General features: G+C 31.6%; 1 protein-coding gene across 2 annotated transcripts; it reads left to right on the top strand.

Moving 5' to 3' along the window:
- Positions 1 to 1124: 1124 nt before the first annotated feature.
- Positions 1125 to 4984, top strand: LOC101504058 (pentatricopeptide repeat-containing protein At3g23020-like). Of its 2 annotated transcripts, none has more exons than XM_073366875.1 (2): positions 1125 to 3984; positions 4081 to 4405. In XM_073366875.1, exon 1 carries the CDS (start codon positions 1397 to 1399, stop codon positions 3872 to 3874), a length of 2478 nt encoding a protein of 825 aa, XP_073222976.1. In that variant the 5' UTR covers positions 1125 to 1396; the 3' UTR covers positions 3875 to 3984; positions 4081 to 4405. The 2 variants fall into 2 exon arrangements, with proteins under 2 accessions (XP_073222976.1, XP_012570487.1); XM_012715033.3 differs by lacking the exon at positions 4081 to 4405 and adding an exon at positions 4413 to 4984 and having other exon boundaries at positions 1126 to 3984.
- Positions 4985 to 21448: the final 16464 nt, after the last annotated feature.

Here is a 21448-nt window from a genome sequence, read left to right as displayed (position 1 = left end):
AAAAAGACAGAAGGTGTGGTTGGTGGGGGGGGGTGGGGGGGGGGGGGGGGGGGGGGGGCGAGAAGATCGTGATTAACAATACCGATATCGGAAAGGGTCGAGCTGTTACAGGACATATGACGAACAAACATTTTTGAGGGTACACACAATCTCCCAATCATTACTTTGGCCCAATCAACTTACTATTAATTGAGAGTTTTATAAGCAGAAAAGGGACAACAACATCAGATATCATTAGCTTATGGTCGAGTATACTCAAGTGATTCCATGGACAAGATTAAATATGAAGTTGGTAAGTCTAATACTCACCAAGTCACGCGATTCGACCGAAATTGTTATTCTTTCATGGTGCATGAAACAGTAAATCCAAGAGATGTGTGACCAATTGTTCATTTCGAAGTCAACCTTCCAAGAAAATGGTGTGATTGCGAAAAAAATTTAAACTGTACACATGTTATAGTTGCATGTTCTTACGCTCGTCAAAACTATTTAGTGCATATGCGTGACGTGTACAAGATTTTTAATTTATTCAAAATCTACAAAGAAGAATTTACACCTAAACCCAATGAAAGATATTGACCATCACATGAAAGTGAAATAACGCATCACAATCTTGAAATGTGGAGAATTAAAAAAGTCATCCAAATAGTACATGTATTAGAATTGAAATGGACGTTAGATAAAAAGTGTCAAGAAAATGTGGATTATGTTGATTAACTGGTCATACTCAAAAGTATTGTTCAAATATTACAAGCAACTCTAGTCAATTTGTAAAATTTTTGTAAAATTTGTGTTGTAGTTTTTTATGAATGAATTTTAAAGAATTATATAATTATATATTTTTTTTTCATTAAATATTTTAAAAAAATAGATGTATAATTTTTTTTTTCAAAAAACATGTTTAAAAAAATAAAAAATAAAAATAAGTTAACACTAAATGTAAATTAAACTTCCTTTTAAGAAGTCTCTTTTACAAAAGATAACTTCCTAAGATGCCAAAAAAGAGGATAGATTAATATATAGATGCTTAACTTGTTTCTCGTTTATGTTTCCTATAGTCATTTCTTGTAGGTGTACATAAACTTAGTTTAGGTATAGCTCTATCACATAAAAATAAAATAAACCTAAAAAACATGCAAAATAAAATAAATATAAAAAAAGATGGACAAAAAGAAAAGTTTGAAAATGAGATGAAGCAACGACTAAGGAATAATTAAAAAACAAACCCAGCCCTCCTATTAAAATTTAAAAATAAAAAATACAAACATAAAACTAGACTAGATAAGAGAAAAGATTTTGACCAAAAAGATAAAAGGAGAAAATAAAATCACTTCTTCAGTGTGTTGTTAATTCTTTTCGTTCTGTTTTGTGTTAATCTTTTCAAAAAAACAAACCAATGCTTTTGAATCTTCAACTGTTAGACACCAACACACTTCCACTTGTTGTTCCACGGGAAAACGCTGTACCCATTTCCATTCCCAGTAAAAAAACCACACAACAACAATCACTTCCTCATTCTCCCGATGGAACAGACTCAGAATCTCGTTTTAAGAAATTGAATTTGAATAGAAATGATGATTATTTGTTTCCAAAGAAAAGGGATAACAGTAATGGGATAGTTTTGAAGAAAAATAAAGTGCACACCAAGTGTTCGACGAAATGGGTGTGTTACGGCGGAAGAATTCCTGCAATTTTACAGGCTTTGAATAATATTCATGATTTGGATGAGGCTCTTAGACCTTGGGAAAAGAGACTTAGCAACAAGGAAATGAGTATTATATTGAAGGAACAAGTTTGTTGGGAGAGGAGTTTGAAAATTTTTGAGTGGTTTAAGAAAAAGGGTTGTTATGAATTGAATGTGATTCATTATAATATAATGTTTTGGGTTCTTGGAAAAGGGAGGAAATGGAGGCTTGTGGAGAGTTTGTGGAGTGAAATGAGTGCAAATGGGGTTGTGCCGGTGAATTCGACGTATGGAACATTGATTGATGTTTATGGTAAAGGTGGATTTGGAAAAGAAGCACTTGCTTGGCTTCAAAGGATGCTAAGTCAAGGGATGGAACCTGATGAGGTCACAATGGGGGTTGTTGTTCAGTTGTACAAAAGGTCCGGGGAGTTTCGAAAAGCTGAGGAGTTTTTCAGGAAATGGTCGAGAAGGGAACTTTTGAGCGTAGAGATTGATTATGAGACGGTTGATGCTACTCATGTTGGCAATGATGTTTCACATGGGAATGTTTGTTTAAATTCACATACATATAATACCTTGCTTGACACATATGGGAAAGCCGGTCAACTTCGAGCGGTGTATGAGATTTTTGCTAAGATGATCAAACTAGGTGTAGTGCCGACTACGGTGACATTTAATACAATGATTCACTTGTATGGAAACCATGGACGCTTATGGGAAGTAAGTCTGTTGTTGCAGAGAATGGAAGAGCTTCGATGTCCACCTGACACAAGGACATATAATATCCTTATTTCTCTTTATGTTAAACATAATGATATCAATTTGGCAGCAAAATATCTTGCAAAGATGAAAGAGGTTTTCCTTGAGCCCGATCTAGTGAGTTATCGCACCCTTTTATGTGCATACTCAACTAGGAAAATGGTCCAAGAAGTTGAAGAGCTCGTTCGAGAGATGGATGACAGAGGTCTTGAGATTGATGAATTCACCCAATCTGCCGTGACTAGGATGTATGTAGAATTGGGTATGCTGGAGCAGTCATGGTTATGGTTCAAGCGGTTTCATCTAGCTGGGGATATCACTTCTAGCTGTTATGCTGCCAACATTGACGCATATGGCGAGCAAGGGTACACATTAGAAGCAGAGAAAGTCTTTATGTGCTGCAAACAAAGGGAGAAACTTAGTGTCCTTGAGTTTAATGTGATGATTAAAGCTTATGGGATAGGAAAATGCTTTGATAAAGCATGTCAATTATTTGATTGCATGGAGAAATTTGGTATTGTTGCAAATGCATGCAGCTACAGTTCTCTCATACATATTTTGGCCAGTGCTGACAAGCCAAACATTGCAAAACCTTATCTGAAAAAAATGCAGGAGGCGGGATTGGTGAGTGATTGCATCCCGTATGGTGCTGTGATATCAAGCTTTGCAAAGTTAGGCCAATTGGATACGGCAGAAGCATTATACAATGAGATGATTGGATATGCTGTGCAGCCTGATGTTATCATTTATGGTGTATTAATCAATACTTTTGCTGATGCTGGAAATGTTAAAAAGGCTACCGGTTATGTAGATCGAATGAGGAAGGCAGGCTTGTCAGGGAATCCGGCCATACATAACTCTTTGCTAAAGTTGTATACTAAAGTAGGCTACCTGAAAGAAGCACAAGAAACATACACGTTGCTTCAATCGTCAGATCAAGGTCCTTCAATATTTTCTTCTAATTGTATGATTGATCTTTACACTGAGAGACTTATGGTTGAACAAGCAAAAGAAATATTTGAGAGCTTGAAGAAGAAGAACATCGCAAACGAGTTTTCATACGCAATGATGCTATGTATGTACAAGAAAATTGGAAGATTGGATGAAGCTGTTCAAATTGCGAAACGGATGAGGAAACTAGGACACTTGACTGATTTATTGAGTTATAATAATGTGCTTGGCCTGTATTCAATGGATAGGAGACTAAGGGAAGCTAAAGAGATTTTCAAGGAAATGATAGAATCTGGAATTCAGCCAGACGATTTTACATTCCGAGCTCTTGGACGTCTTTTGCTGAATCATGGTGTTTCCAAGCAGAGTATTGGCAGGCTAGAAGTAATGGTGAAGAGGGAGGTTCCTCGGGGCTTGCAAGCATGGATGATGGCAATTTCGCGTATGCTTGAAGGAGATGATTACACAGATAAATAGAAGTGGTTACTCATGGATGAAGCTTTTCTATGGAGGTTTGCTCCTTTGTTGTCTACAAGGCTTAGGCTATAATTGGAGCATTTCAGTCATGGCATCTAGAATCACAACTGGTAATTTTAATATGTTACTTTTTGGCATGGTAATTTTAATTGTTGTGCATAAAATGAGGAAAAATATTAGGATATCTTTTTGGTCTTGACCCTCAGGTTCCCAGGGAAAAGGGGTCCTGGTAATCCAAGGTTCGCCTGGGAGGTAAGTAAAGTCTGACTAAATATTTTTTCAGCCAAGGCTGAACTCGGTTGCTCCTGATTGATTCGTCCTTAACCGAAGCTCGTTATCTACTTGAGCCCAACCACTAGGTTGAAAATATTAGGAAATTTGAAATATGATGATAGGATAATGGGATATTAATATGATATTCTTTTACACCTATTGAACATTGCTCTTCATTTCATAAAGCTCATTTTCTCCACTAGAATAATTCCAACATTTAAGAGATGAATTTTACCCAATGACGAATACGTTTGATGTTTTGCAGCATTATGGGGTGGGAACATGTTTTGACTCCTTTCATGAGTATTCTTTGGCTTGAAGATTGGCAATGAGAATCAGATTGTTGAGATCTCTTCAACTTTGGAACTATAAGATCTTCTTTCCCTTTTCTTGATTTTGATGACAGAAGTAATTTGATATTGACAATGAGGATAGGAATAAGGGAAAATAGAACAAAATTAGAGAAATACCATCAGAATATTCAATTGCATCTTTCAAAAATTTGTCAAAGATATATTCCAACTAAACTCATCTCATGTGTGAAGGGACTGGCCCTGAATGATATTGACATGCAAATTATTAGATAAATCATGTCCAGTTTTGAAAAGTTTTTGCTGGAGACATTGATGCTGCACACTGCCTTCTTTGGTTTCTGGAGAAGAGTTGGGTTTACACCTGTTAGACTATACCAGGATTCCCACAACTTGATTTTTATTGTATATCTATATTATGTAATCAGTTAGTTATGACAGTTAGGTTTGTAATTTTTTGTTGAGTCAATTTGTATATAAACTTTCATCTCAAGCAATTAATTCAAGATTTTTATTTTCTGCAAAATCAATTGCATTTTATTGTTCAGAGCTCTCTTACTGAAGCTCTTCAATTACAGAAATGTCCCCAAAAAGTGACTGGGACTAACAATTGATGATCCTTGGTATAGGATCCATCAAGTTAGTATTTTCTTATATAAGACGGAAGTATTATTTTCATCTAGGTGAAAATCGAAGTGCGACACTTGTTACTCCTCCGATACATAGAATAACAACCACTTATACTTTAAAAGTGATTATCAGTTGACTCTAAAAATAATTCTGAGATAAATTACTCTCCTTAATAACACATTATAAACAATGAATTTTACTAATTCAACGGTCAAATTAAATGTTCTATTTGAGTAGGTCAATTCTACAAATTTTTATAAAATTATAAAACTATTTGATACTTTATTAAATAATTTCAAATGAGCCTATAATATGTTTTTTAAAAACATAAGTAAATTACGATGATTAGATTACATACATAATTTTGGATTTATATAAAATTTTGTTTACTTGATCGTTAATATATTATGTCAATAATCAATAGTTAAATGAATAAAACTCATTGTTTATAACGAATTATTAAGTAGAGTAACTCACTCAAAGTTACTTTTAGAGTCTGTTGATCCCCATCTATATTACAATCATTGATAATATTTATTTTATTATTTATTTTTACATAACGTGGCAGTAATTTATTAATTAATAATAGTCACATCATTATTATAATTTATTTTTATATAACATGGCAATAATTTATTAATTTATTTTTCATCTAGTCCATTATTAAATATAAACTTGATGTGGCAGTGACTTGGTATTAATGTGACCATTCTAATCCTTCTTTATTATTTTATTTTTGTGTTATATAATATAGTATATACATTGTTCTTCTATGCGATGTTGTTATGTGTAGGTAGTTTGTTAATGTAACACACTAACATGTAATTGGAGTGTAAAAACCTCTTTTTCTATGAAAATTGTTCTTATATGATTAGCTAGTATGACAAATCAAAAAGAGAAATCTTTTGACATATTATTTCTTATTAGTTGAAATTTATATGGTTTCTACTAGATTTTATTGGTGTGTCAAATGTGAGTAAAAAGTCTTGTATTGAATAGAAAACTTGATGTTGAGTAACATATAAAGTGAAATGACTGATATATCCAATGTATTGAGGTTTTTGGTGTAGACGAGTGTGGTGTCCAATCCACTTGTACTTGGTTGGTGTTTGCTTAAACGTGATGATCCACCGGTATTTTAGGTTCCTCTCGCGACCCAACAAATTTATGTGGGATCCAAACAATTTTGCTTTGAGAAAAGTGTGTTGCTAATACTCATTGTCACAAAATGTAGGGGAAACTGAACGAATGAATTCTCATCACAGAAAATAACCATCTCCAACGTACTCTGTTATCAATAAAATTAATGTCTAATAATAGAACTGCATAAGCTAATCAACTTCACTTACCAACTAACTAATCATGCATACAAATATAAAATCTATATTATAATAGTATTCAGAAAACTGAATTATACAATAGAAGCTATAGCTAGGTAATTATAGGAAAATAATTTAACTGCCATAGAATCAGTTAGTTACTTGAGAAAGATTTTTTCTGTTATACAAGTGCTGACTCAGCTCACGCTCAACAGAAAAACTGAAACTAAAATGCAGTTTTAAAGGTCAGTGAGGTGATTGCTCTATTAAACATGGAATGACTTGTATTACTTTTAAATGCTTAGATAAGTTATTATGGAGGCTTAAGGTTATTTGCTTTATATTGGATTTGGATATTGTTAAAAATGAACTTTGTTTATTAGTTATGATTGTGTTTAAGTTTGTTTATTCTTGTGTTTGTGAGCTTTTACATGTGTATGGTGTAAATTTTTTGTATTGTTTACCTAAAACTTTGACGCAGCTCCCCCTGCTAAAGGTGTTTTGAGGGTTTGCCGCTATGATTTACTATCCACCATTGTAAACATAGAGAAAAACATGTTTGATTATCAGCATACCAAAGCTTCCCCAATACAATACCAACTATGAATGACAAATATAAGACAAAAATGCGCTATGCATATTTCTGGGTCATTGAACGTATGTGAACGGTAGATTGCATTGTGTTTTTCTTATTTGGTTTTATATTCTTCCTTTATTTATAATTACATTTCATTTTTGTTTTCTAATTTTATTGTAGGTAAATGACATCTCCCAATGACAACTTTGCTTTTCAAACCATGGAAAATGACATTCAGCATGCGGTTACTATTAAGGAGAAGATCATCTGTGGAAGAAATAAAGGAATGAGACTTGATGTAAATATTTTTTTCTTTGATATTTGATTATGGTTTCTATTCTAAACTTATATATTTACTCTATCAATTTATTAGGTTGAATGGAACAAAAAGGGTAGACTGGATAAGTGGATAGGCTCATGGTTCATTTGTTATCTTGGGACCACTGTCCGAAAGATGGTTTCAATTACTTGTGATAATTGAAAAGACAAAGCTCTGGACATCATCAAAGATAATATGTGGAATGATATTAAGGTAACATATTTATTCTAATTATTTGTTGATGTTGTCTTTTAGGTTGATATTCTTACTTTTTGACCCTTTGTTTATGTTGTTTTCTAGGCGACTTTTACGGTTGATGATAAAGATCGCAAATATACACTTCAGGTAGCCGGAAAACTACGTACAGGATTCAAACGTCAATTGGCAAAACATTTTCTTATAGATATCGATGGAAATGAAAATGAGCATCCTCCAAAATAACATACACACGTTATATCTGAGGATGAATGGAATACTTTTGTAGCTAAGCGTGTAGCAAAGTCTTTGCAGGTAATATTATCTTGATATAATTATTGTGTACCTAAACATAAATCAAGTAATGTAATTGGTGTCTTTACTAGCTTTTTTGTATTTAGTCCATTAATCGGACCTATTAGTTAGAACTTATTATATATATATTTAGATTAATGCTTGTACTCTTTACTCAATTGAATGATATTTTAGCATACTTTTTCTCATGGTATCATGAGATCCGTTCTTGGAGATCTTGCTTCTGCATAACGAGTCGCCTTCATTGTAGCTCTCTTCACTGCCTTCATTGCAGCCCTCTTAGCTGACTTTATTGCAATCCTAGTCATACTTGAATTATCGATTCTGGTGCTACTGTTCATATGACTGGAGAGTCAAATCTGTTTTCTTTTTATAGTCATTGCGTAGGTAACCACAAAATTAAAATTGCATATGACTCTCTTTCAGCCATTGCAGGAAAATGTTTGGTTATTCTGTCACTTGTGTTAATCGTAAAAGATGTCTTACATCTTCCTAATTTATCATGTAATCTTTTATCCATTACTAAATTAACAAAAGATATAAATTGTCAAGCTAACTTCTTTCATTCTCACTGCACTATTAAGGATTTGAACACAGGGAAGATGATTGGCAATGCTAATGAGAGTGGAGGACTCTATTCTCTTGACAATTGACACGACTTCAAAGACCAACCTCAAATAAGTACCTGTTTTGAATCTACTTTTGTTTCTTCTAATAATGATGATATTATGTTATGACATTTACGGTTAGGACATCCTAGTTTTCTGTATTTGAAATATTTGTTTCCTAAATTATTTTCTAAGAATGATCCGTCTTTATTTCATTGTGAAACTTATGAATTTTCTAAACATCACCGTTCTTTTTTTTCTATACAACCATACAAACAATCAAAACTGTTTGCAGTTATTCATAGTGATGTTTGGGGTCCTAATTGAATAAACAAATTTTCTAATAAAAAATGGTTTATGAATTTTATCGATGATCATACTAGAATTTGTTGGATTTATTTATTGAAAGAAAAGTTGAAAGTTGGAAAGGTTGTAAAAAATTTCTTTAAAATGGTGCAAACTCTACCATACAAATATTCAAGTTTTCATAAGTGACAATAGTAAAGAGTATTTTAACATGCTTTTGTCAAATTTTTTTCTTGAAAATGGGGTTGTTTATCAAAGTTCTTGTGTTAATACACGCCAACAAAATGGAATTGTCGAGAGAAAGAATAGACACCATTTTGAGGTTGCTAGAGCTTTAGTCTTTACAAGTAAGGTTCCAAAATATTTGTGGGGTGAAGCTATTTTAACTGCATCATATTTAATTAATCTATGCCATCTAAAGTTTTAGATTTTCAAACTCCTCTTGATATTTTTCAAAATTGTTTTCCTTTGACTTGTGTCTCTACTGATTTGTCACTAAAAGTTTTTGGTTGCACTGTTTTTGTTCATGAACATAAACAACTTGGCAAACTTGAGCCACAAGCAATAAAATGTGTTTTTACTAGTTACACTCCAACTTAGAAGGGGTATAAGTATTTTGAAGCAAAACCAAAAAAAAAAATTTAACCATGGATGCTACTTTTGTTGAAAATCAACCCATTTTTACTGACATCTTCAAGGGAAGATTTTAAGGAAGACTTGTCTTTTTCTTTGGAAAACATCATTACTTTATATGATATAGAGTTGTCACAAAATTCTGAGACTTATATTGTTGCACCAAAAGAAAATGCCTAAGAATTCATATTGTAACTCAATCCATTTATGAATGAGGTTCCAACTGATTTTGGGGTGACAATTTCAAATCAAAATCACAATGAACAAATACTTGATCTCGATAATAATGAAGGACCACCTGAAATTCCACAACATAATGACTCAAATAAAGAAACCATAAACAGAGAAATGAATGACCCATTCTCTTGCCCTTCCACAATTCTGAACCAATAGATAATTCAACACATCATCCTGATACAAGTAAGTCTTCTTTTGTTTTTAAGAGTCATGTTGAGTATCCTGATATAGATCTTCCTATTGCAATTAGGAAACCTGTTAGATCATGCACTAAACATCCTTTGTATAATTATGTGTCATACTCAAAATTGTCTTCTTCATTTACGACGTTTACTTCTCAGTTGTCTGCTGTAGAAATTCCAAAAAATGTACATGAGGTTCTAAAAATTTCAAAGTGGAAGGAAGATGTTATTGAGGAGATGAGAGTTCTTGAGAATAATCAAACTTGGAGAGTCATGACTTTACCTAAAGGAAATGATATCATTGGTTGTAAATGGGCATTTCCTGTGAAATATAATTTTGATAACATAGTTGAAAGATACAAGGCACACTTGGTTGCTAAAGGATTTACTCAGACATAGGGCATTAATTACTTAGAGACTTTTGCTCTTGTTGCTAAATTAAACACTATTAGAGTTCTCTTGTCCTTGGTGGTGAATTTAGATTGGTGTCTTAATCAACTTGATGTAAAAAAATGTTTTTTTGAATGGTGATTTGAAGGAGGAAGTATACATTGACAGCCCTCCTGGCTTTGAAGACAAATTTGGTTCAAATGTGTACAAACTACAAAAATTTCTTTATGGTCTCAACCAATCCCCAAGGGTTTGGTTTGAAAAATTCACTCGGTCGGTTAAAAGGCAAGGATATATGCAAGGACAATCAGACCAAACTCTATTAATGAAGTTCTCTAATGTTGGTAAGATTGGAATTCTAATTGTATATGTAGATGATATTATTCTCATACTAGATGACATTGTTGAGATGGAAAGATTAAGAAAATTTTGACAAAAGAATTTGAGATCAAATATTTAGGTGCAGTTAAATATTTTCTTGGTAGGAAAGTTGCTCATTCAAAGAAGGAAATTGTTGTTTTTCAAAGAAAATACATTCTAGATCTCTTGGAGGAAATTGAGATGAATATGTGTAGACAAGCAGATACTCCAATGGAATTAAATACTAAACTTTGATATTGGAAGATATCAAAGGTTAGTTGTCAACTTATTTATCTAGCCCACACTAGACCTGATATTGCTTTCTCTGTGAGTGTTGTAAACCAATTCATGCACTCTCCCTATGAAGAACACTTGGTCGTTTTCGGATCTTAAGGTACTTAAAATCTAATCCTAGAAATGATTTGTACTTCAAAAAAACCAATGACAGAAAAACCTATATATTTATAGATGTTGATTGGACATGATTAGTTACTGATAAAAAAATTCACCACTAGATTATACTTCTTTATTAGGGTGTCTAACCACATCAGTTATATTTATGAATTTAATTTATATACACCGTAAGTGTAAGAGTTTTTTACATGGTTAAAAAATCATAACCGTTAAATTATTAAAAATGTTTGACTTTAAATATAAACATTTCAATCTAAAGTCACACATAAGAGTGGTTGTGATTTGTCGAAAGTTTTAAACTTTCTACGCTTACAAATTTACAATGTATGGAAATTAATTTCTATATTTATTGTCTCCAACTTATTGCATGGTTGGTATAGAAAAAAAGTATAACTTTTCATTAATGCATTTGCTATTGATCATGTGAAAACTAAAATTGAGGTTGCATTTAAGCTTAGTGCATCATTACATATACATATTTGTATAGATTTGATGATGATGATTTAAGACGCAATAGATACTCACTCCATAAAAAAATTTAAGCAAAAAAGTACATGTATTGGGATCATCTTATATGGCATAAAATATCAACCTCATAAATATGGATATTGTAATATGTAGATGTGATTCGTTGATATGTATTGCACATATTTATTTCATTATTTGATAACAAGCAAACAAAATGAACTGTAAACTTTTCAGATATCTGTAAATTCCCAAGAGAATGATGAAGAGTCAGGGTGCACGAACGAGTCATTCCCAACATCAAAAGTGAGTGAAAATTCAGTGTTTCTGAGGCCTTCTCCTTCAGTTGGTGTTATAGGTCTTCCTCCATACTGTAATTATCTTAACATACATATGCAGTTGTTTGTGAGGGGTGTAGACATGTTGCAGATACTAATGGATGAAGGTATATTTGGGGATCCATTTTTAGAAACGATCCGCGTAGAGCAAATAAATGAACTTATTCACAGGGACCGATTAGGCGTTGAGACAAAATCTCTATTTAATGTTTTGATGAAAACAAACAAAAAGTTAATTAAGAATGTTAATTATGATTCTAAATATTATGTTAATTTAACTTGTGCTTTTGAGTGAATTTAATCAAGCAAAGCAAAGAAAACAGCAACAAGAACACTAAAACAGAGAAAGAGCTACAGCCTCAAAAAAGTTCATCACAGCATGTTGTTCAAAGTTTATCTACATCGTTAACAAAGAATATATCCTGGAAATTTGTTCATATCTAATCAGTACATGGAAATGAACAAGTAGGATTCATCCAAGCTCAAAAAGGCTATTTGATCTCAAAATTAAAAGGGTTCAAAGATGGACAAAAGTCATGACGGCTTAAGAACTCCAAAAATTCAAATGTCAAGAAAGCTCAATCAACCTTGACGTATAACAAGGAAATTACAAATGAAATCCAGGTTGATCAAAACGGGAGCTCCATAATGATTATTTAAGCTCAAGAACGTTCACTCAAAAAAACCAAGAACGTTAATCATTCTCCGTTTTTCTGCACATCAACAACAGCCCTGTATTCTCTCTGTTTCAGTCTGCAATTCGTTCCTAATCATCTCCAACCTTCTCTAGCTACACTCAATACTCAAGACAGATAATGTACTATCCAAGATCAATGAAGAAACGTCAAAGAAAGGACATAGATGCTTTAAATGCTAAACCATTTAAAGTCAAAAAGCTATTTCAAGGAAGGATTATTTTTATTCTAAAAATAATAGTTCGGTCAAAAAGCAAAGTCTCTTCAACAGCTCTTGTACCTTCATTCAAGTACATCTACAGCCTATAAATAGAAGGCCATTATCCCAGTTCTCAACAAGAAATTCAAGTGCTAAGTAATCAACAATATACAATCACACTTAAGCTTGAAATTCTGCAAAAACAGAGGCAACATCATTTTCTGCAATTCGCGAAACAGCCATTGCTGCACACTCACATATCAGCTGCGAAATTGTCATTAGATACTCTGTAAAGAATCTATTCTCAAACAAGAGTTGAAAAAATTCAGATTCTGTCAAAACAATCAAATTGTAAAAACTCAAACTATAAGAGTTTCTTTATAGTTTGTTTTAAGATTACTTCCTATCAAGGTTAGATAGGTGCTGGTATTGCTTTCTGGGCAGAAAGCATTAGAGGTTGAAATAGATCAAGGTTGATCTAAGACTAGGTGTTGTAAAGAAAGCTCTTTTACACTTAGTGGAAAATCTCACAGTGTGAGGACTGGACGTAACCCACATTGGGTGAACCAGGATAAAATCCTTGTGTGGTATTCTCTATCTTATCTCTCTATTTATCATTCTGAATTAATTAAAACATAAACTGTTTTTCTGTTTTCAACTAATCAAGGAACGTTCTCCGTTTTACTACTAAAACCAAGAACGTTCTCCGTTTTCTGTTTTCACAACCAAGGTCAATCTTGAGTTATTTTCTTAAGTTTTAACAGGAATTTTTAAAAGGTACATTTACAATTCAAACCCCCCTTTCTTGTAAATCGACATTATTACTTCAAGGCGCCTCTGCTATTTGCATCTATGTCAGGTATTTCATCAAGTTTTGAGTAAATGTTTTTTTACTCTTTACCTTTAACATTTATGTTATGAGTTATTCATTTTTATTTTTTTCATTCAATGTATTTGTACGAACAATTTACGAATTTACTGTACTCATAAGAGAGCTAAGGTGTTTAAATCTAAATCAAGGAATATCACATGGAAGTTAATAGAGGTATTTTACAAAACCAACTTCAAATAATTGTATAAAAATAAATCACATTGATGTATGTGTTTTAGATTTTATATTATCCTCGTCAAACTGACAACACAATTTGTAAGTACTATGTCTTTCAATATATGAAGAAAATTATAGCTCAAAATCAAAATATGATTCCTTTAACAGTTTATATTTCAGTTTTAGTTATGATTCTTAAATATATATTGCTAGCAACATTGGAAATGGGTCCCACGTAAAGTGGTGAAACTCATATAAATTGTATTCATAAAAAAGTGAGTGTTGCAAAGAGAGTATTCATGTAATTTAATTCTAACTTTTTTTTTTCTCTAATGTTATATTTTGCAGTTTTTTTTTTCTTCTTTCTGACTACTTGTGTTTTGATTACTCTCCTGAGAAGTTAATTGAAGTCAAGGAAGAATGGTGTCGCTACGTGGTTACAAATTTTTTTCATTGAGTTAAACATTGCAATTTTATCATATATTAGTAAACATCATCTTATTGGACAAACTTTTGTTTACACTTGTCAAACACTACAAGAAAACATTTGTATACCTACGGAAAAATTACCCACGGATGTTAGTCCGTGAGTAAATTAGTTTTTCTCTACGGAAAAACCTTGTGTATTGCTTAAAAAATAATATTTTTTTTTAATTAATTTTGACGATTATTCCGTAGGTAACATTAAAAAGTCCGTGGGTAAAGAAAAATAAAGTGCAACCCACTTAAATTTTGCGAGATTTATTCGTGTTATTTTTACAGTGCTTGTGTTTAAAGCGATGTAAAAGCTATGGGAGAGCGCTTCAATTTACAGCGCTTTTACAAAAAGCGCTGTAAAAGGGTTGCGTAGATAACATTAAAAAGTAATTTGTTTTTTTTTTTTTTTATAATTAATTTCGACGATTATTCCGTAGGTAACATTAAAAAAGTCCGTGGGTAAAGAAAAAAAAAAGTGTCCCACTTAAATTTTGCGAGATTTAAAGCACTTGTGTTTAAAGCGCTGTAAAAGCTATGAGAGAACGCTTCAATTTACAGCGCTTTTACAAAAAGCGTTGTAAAAGGGTTGCATAGATAACATTAAAAAGTAATTTATTTTGTTATTAATTAATTTCGACAATTATTCCGTTGGTAACATTAAAAAAGTCCGTGGATAAAGAAAAAAAAATGTGCCCCACTTAAATTTTGTGAGATTTAAAGCGCTTGTGTTTAAAGAGATGTAAAAGCTATGGGAGAGTGATTCAATTTACAGAGTTTTTACAAAAAGCGCTGTAAAGGAGTCACTACAAGAAAATGTTTGTATATCTACGAAAAATTACTCACAGTTCTAAGTCCGTGGGTAATGTAAAAATGCATTATTTTAATTTATTTTTTTAAAGAATATTTTATTTTATTTTTTCCAATAGAAACATTTTCACCTTCTTCTCTCAAACACACTTTCGTTTTCTCAAAACTGGTAAATAGGGTTTCCGTTCTCTCAAAACACACACTCTCTCCAAAAACATGATCTCATTCTCCATAGCTCTCGCCCAACAAGTCGATATCTATTGCTTTCAGAATCACGTTATCACTCTTGATCAATATTCTTTGTCCTTCACTCTTAGATCTGCAACTTTTCTCTATGATCTGCGACGCTCCACTCTCTTCGAACTTAACCGTCTTTCATTGATTTGTGTGTTCTTCGATATAAGTATATTCGTTGTGTTTCTTTTTGCATTGAAATCAATATCTGATTCGCGCGAAACCGTCACTCCCAAAATCCATCCTTCAATCTTCAACCACAGCTCCGGTTCACACCATCAAAGCTATTCTCGACCTCGCCATCATTGTTGTGTTGCGCCGCTTCTTACCTATTTTCTCAGGTATTTTCTATAACTAGCAGTAATTTATAATGAATATCTCACTCTGATTTGTTCGATTTGAGTGTGTTCATTCAGGGATTTGTATTTGTGTTTTTGATTTAATCTCGTGCATTTGCAAGTAACTTAGAAACTTAGATGATTTTTCTTTTTGCTATTTAATATGTTTCTTACTTTCGGAGTTGTGATTGTTTTTGAGAAATTGCTTGCTAACTTGTGCATGTGTTGAAGCTGAGTTCTTGTTTTTTTTTTCTCTGTATTTTTCCTTTTTGTTGAGTGAACCCATTAATTTTGTTTATGCTCGTGTTCATTTGGTTGGTGATAAAAAATAATATGACAGTTTACAACATACGGATAGGAATTTGGAGTTTAAGAAAAACTTACTAGTGAGGTTTTGGGGCTTTTGTTAGATACAATAACCATGACAAGAAATAGTTATAATGGACAAGTTCTGAATTAAAGTTGTGGTTAAATTTGAGTTTAATTAAAAAGGAGTGTTAGCTAGTTGTGCTTGTGCTAAAAGTTTCTTGTCGATTTCCTTATACCTTGGATTTGAATAAAGAAGAAAAGCAGATACTCAGAAAGGTTAGAGCACATGCACAAGCTATTATAGTACTATTCCTTAAGAGGACCTTCTTTTTATGCTTAAGTTACATATGTGAAGTCTAATTATTCATTTTGTCTTAACAGGCAACATATCTTTTCCAAGCAACTGGTGTGGGCAAGGGCATGGGAAAGTGAGTGTATAAGCAATCCCATTATGCTCATTATTAGAAAGGTGCACTTGCTCATTATACTCATCTTTGTCTGCTTCTTAGATTTAACTTCTTGTCTAGTAAATACTTCTCCTTCTTAATATTATTGTTTGTTAACTTTATTTTTACTAATTCAACATGTTTTTGGAGCTTAGGAAAAATTGGATGGTACTTGTGAGGTTTTGGGACTTTTGGTTTCATTATGCATGTTAAGACAACTTTGACTATGTTTGTTTTGGAGATTTATGGTTATTGTTGCTAATGAACATGCTAATATTCTCTTTGTATTGCCAGAAGCAAAGGCTCAAGTTGTTGCTATGTGGGAACAAATGAATAAAGGAGTATCTAATAGAGCTATCAGCAGTTTTACAAGCAAGTCTAAATCTACTACAATACTCCAAAGAATGATACCTTGTTTCTTATTATTAACAGAGAAGACCATAGGATCCATGGTAAGGATGAAACCACTGGTGCCGTGGTGATCAAGCTATTAACATTTGGTGTGACATGTTAGGAAAAGTGGAAGAACACTAGGGCATTTGAATTTGAGGTACCCAACTTAGTGGTAAATTTCTGGTACATTTTGTGAATTTATTTTGCTGCTTGCAGTTGTTCTATATAGTCTGACCACATACATAAAAATAGGCCCTAGGGACAATGTGTCCTTATCATAAGTAAGGTGTTCTATATATTATGATCATAGGCAAGGTGTCTTTATCATTGATAATTTAGTTGTGATGTTTGGTTTTTATTTAATTGTTATTGGTGCTCGATTTTGCAGGTTCAATTTTGTATTGATTGTAGTTGTTAATTAACAAGTTGCTAGTCTGCCTAGTGTTCCTAAAATTTGTTACGCTATCATTTACTTGTTCATTTTCATTTGCTAACTTTCAAGTGTTGTTAGAATCAAACAGTTTGTAACCTCTTTATTTTTGTGAAGTACAAGGTAAGCTTTACTGGAAAAATCTACTGCCATACATGAAAATCCTAATATTCCAAGAAACACATTCGTCTTTTTTTGGTTACCAGAAGGAATTCATTAATAGTAAGTACTTAAAAATTTGTTGGTATACACGTACTTATGATATCACCTTACACTTTAAGGAAAAGCCTATAATTATGATTGGATTATTAACAGTGGGAATATTAGTTTCAAAGAGGTAGTTTAGGCTATGACATAAGTTTTCTTGTAAATTGTGTATGTTTTGGTTCTAATGAATACACTTGAATTGGTTATTAATGGAACAAGTGTCAAACACAGAAAAATTGCTTGTTTTTAGAGTATTATCACAGTTTACTTATTTTCATATTTTATTGAGACTTTTGGATTTAATTATGTTAGTCATATATATGAATAAATAATTTTTAACATGTAAATTGTGATATTGTTGTATAGTTGATGTAAGTCAGATGAAAGGGTATATTAGAACTTTTTATTTTTTTCTAGTTTGATATTACCCACAAATATGCCATGGGAAACGTTACCGACGAAACTTTCGTAGGTAACATTAATTTTCTTAGTTTGACGTTACCCATGATATTTTTTTGGGTAATTTATCCATAACATTTCCGTAAGTAAATTACCCACGAAAATCTTACAAGTAAATGTCACCTATGAATTTTCCGTAGGTAATATAATTCATACGAGCAATTTACCTACAGACTCGTGTCCGTAGCTATTCCGTGAGTAATTATTGAATACCTACGGCTATACCGTAAGTAAAGCCAAAATCTGCCATAGATAATAAAAGTTTTTCTTATAGTGCAAAATTAGTAGTAAACCATACACAGTAGAACTATTTGATTAAGATCGGAATTCTAAATTTCTTCTGGATATCAGTAGTAACTCACTTAAAAAATTTTGATTAAAAAATATTAAATGAAGTGAATTAGATGAAAGAAAATGAACAAATCGAAATAAATTACAAAGTTTGGTGAAATTACCAATTTCAACCTCAATAGACAATAATCCTTTGGAAATAGATGGTTAAGCGGTATGAGTGTAGAGACCAAAATGCCCTAAGATTAAATCCTAAATTTGTCACATGCATACATTAATCAAATATTCTCCTTTCTTTACGTTTGACATATGTCTCTAATAAATACAACATATTAATGTATAAGTAGTTTAATAATTGTTCATGCAATATTATTATTCCCTGTTTCTCTTTATTAGGTACTAGAAGTACATGATATAGGAGTTTGCCCTTGGATTTATCAATGTACAACGGGAGATAGAAACGGTAGACTTCTTTAGTTTGTGTCTTATGATATCTGGACATACTCTGACGATCAAGTAAGAATTTTTCATAGTATGAGAGGTATTTAGATTAGAATTTGTGTGTATCTTTATGACTTAAGAGGTCTTGCTTATATAGTGACTTCAACTAGGATTTCTAGAAAAGTCTTGTTATGATCACCAGGGAAAGATCAGTGATCCTCAGAGCGCCCTTTGATGGTGGGCGTGTGTTCTTGTGATAAGAGAAATGTGAGTGTCATCTAGTGGTTACGATCATAGTAAGATTCTCATCAAATGACTCAACAGGAGGTGTATAGGTCAGCTATCGTGTTCATCACCAATGGATTCTCTCTTCGTTCATCTAGTGGTTATGATCGAAGGTCCAAGTGAATTACAATAGACCATCACTTCGGAATCCATTCGTGTGGACGACCTGCCCTAATTTTGATAAGGTTCTATGAAGCTATTTAATTGAGCGGGATCGGTCCAAATTCGTATTGGGTGTGACCTATGTTGGCGTGAGTCCGGCCCATAACATGTTATTTGAGTCATCTTCTAAACAATTGATAATCACTTGAAAATCATTTTAAATTTCCTATAAACCTTAATTTATGATAGATGATCTCTTATTACATCATGATACTTTGTCCACCGATTTCAACCTAATGATTTCATCAATGGACACTCCAAGTTCCTTATTCAAAATTGATTTGATTGTTTTCGAAAGAATAACTTAGCAATGCGGATTGAACACCGAAGTCATTTTATGTAGAAACGTGTGGGGATTAGATCTCTTTTACTAACATTTTTTCATCTCTTAAAAAAATTAATTACTAACATTTATCTATACACGAAAATTAATTTTATTTCGATTTCTATCACTTATATAATTTTAATTGAGTTATTGCCAATATGTATTCCATGTTTTCTATACAGCCTAACACTTGTCATTATATTTGGTTCTATTAAGTTATCAAAACAAACCTAAATATATTTCATGGCTTATAAGTCTTCAACTAATTCTTATAAAAAAAACGTCTTCAACTAATTATATAATACAGTTAAAATGGAACAATCACAATGAGTTCCAAGGACAAAAATTTCTCGGGGCTTATCGTTTTCATAAGTTAGAATTGCCATCAAAGCTTGAATTCCTTCATTAGTTTATTGACATGTGTTTGTTGATAACAAAATCACATGGCCTATTTTGCTCCTCCCTTTACATCATGTTAAGCAAAGTTTTTTATTCCTTGGTAGCAATTACTTTTTTTGTAGATTGTGACAAGATAATATGGACATGATTGAATGTACAGCATTTCATTTCATTTGTTTTTCCTTCCTCTCAAAGGTTACATTAATAAAAAAAATAATTATCTAAAAATAAAGATTTAACTATATATTTATTCCCGACAAATATATAATTTTTTTATTTTAGTTTTGGTAAGTTTTTTGTTTGGAATTAATCTATGTAAAATTATAGACGATTGACTTTGATCCATAATGTCAAATCAACATTAAAAGAATGACGAATTTTTCAAGACTCATAAGTCCATCTTTTAATTTCTATTCATATTTTCTTTATAAAATAACAATAATTTTTAAATAATCAATAAATAAATTTATTAATTAATAATATAAAATATTTTAATTTTTAATATATCATAAAAGATGATGTGTTAGTGTGTATTTATAGACTTACGTGTCATGACAGTTTATCAGCTCTTTTTTTAAGGACCAAAACCAATTGTCTCTAATTTTACGGAGACTAAATGCAAACAAAAAAACTTATAGGAACTAAAATAAATAAATAAATAAATAGCATATTTGAAGACACCAAAGACATATTTAAATCAAAAATAAATATTATTTTTAGCTTTCAATGTAAGACTTTTTTCTTTCAAAATTTATCTTCTAACTAATATCATATACACTATTACAAAATATTGTATTTGATTTTTTATTTATAATAGTTAAAAATACACCGATTGTTAATAAGAATAATTAAATAAAATTATTATTTTGTTTTTTTTCTTTTATTTATGGTCATTTCTTAATATGTCTAATGAGTAGAAGTGACGTTGATTGTGAGACAGAAAATGAGCATGATAACACAACCCGTATCTACGAATACCCACTCAAACTGGTTTTAACTTTAACGGAAAAAATCTGCTTTGATTGAATGCAGTTATAAATGTAGATTTTTCTCGAAATTAAAACTTAAGGACAAAGATAGTTCTACACATGTTCCGTTACTAAAATTATTATTATATTTTTATATAGAAGTACTTATGCATATTATTCGATATTTTTTTATACTATAAATTTTAATCTCTCTTTATAAAATATATTATTAAATATATTTATTTTATTATTGATTTATAATTACTATTTTATCATATTAATTATTATAAAATTAATTTTTAAATATATTATTTTAATATAATTATGAACAAGTGTAGGATTGGAGCGGCAAAGAATATTGGACTTGACAACAATTTTCCTTAATTAATCAGTGGTGGTGTTGGGAGACGTAAAATCCATCCTGAATGTGGATACATTGCAATACATTGAAGGGTTTATTAACGAATAATTGATATAAATTCCAAGTACATAGTAAAATGTGAAACTGACATGTCAATGACAATTAGTAAAGTACCATGTGAATGAAATACATGGCTTAGTATGTGTTAACAAGGGGTTGGTGATGCTCACAACAGCACAAAAATTCTATCGTTGTTGATGTGAATATGAATTGAACTACTAAGTACAATGTGAGGCGTGTCAACAAATTAAAGAAGTAGTTCACTCATAAAATAAATGATGAACAAGGTTGATACAACATAAAGTTTAGGTACTATATACACAATAATTCAATCAAATTTTGGGTTGACAGTGATGTTAAGTTCACTT

The sequence above is a fragment of the Cicer arietinum genome, chromosome 4 (assembly GCF_000331145.2).
Source record: "Cicer arietinum cultivar CDC Frontier isolate Library 1 chromosome 4, Cicar.CDCFrontier_v2.0, whole genome shotgun sequence".
Lineage (NCBI taxonomy): Eukaryota > Viridiplantae > Streptophyta > Magnoliopsida > Fabales > Fabaceae > Cicer > Cicer arietinum.
This window is presented reverse-complemented; position numbering and strand designations above follow the sequence as displayed.

Coding starts and splice junctions, on each gene's coding strand:
- LOC101504058 (XM_012715033.3), top strand. CDS start 1,397: ATGCTTTTGAATCTTCAACTGTTAGACACCAACACACTTCCACTTGTT.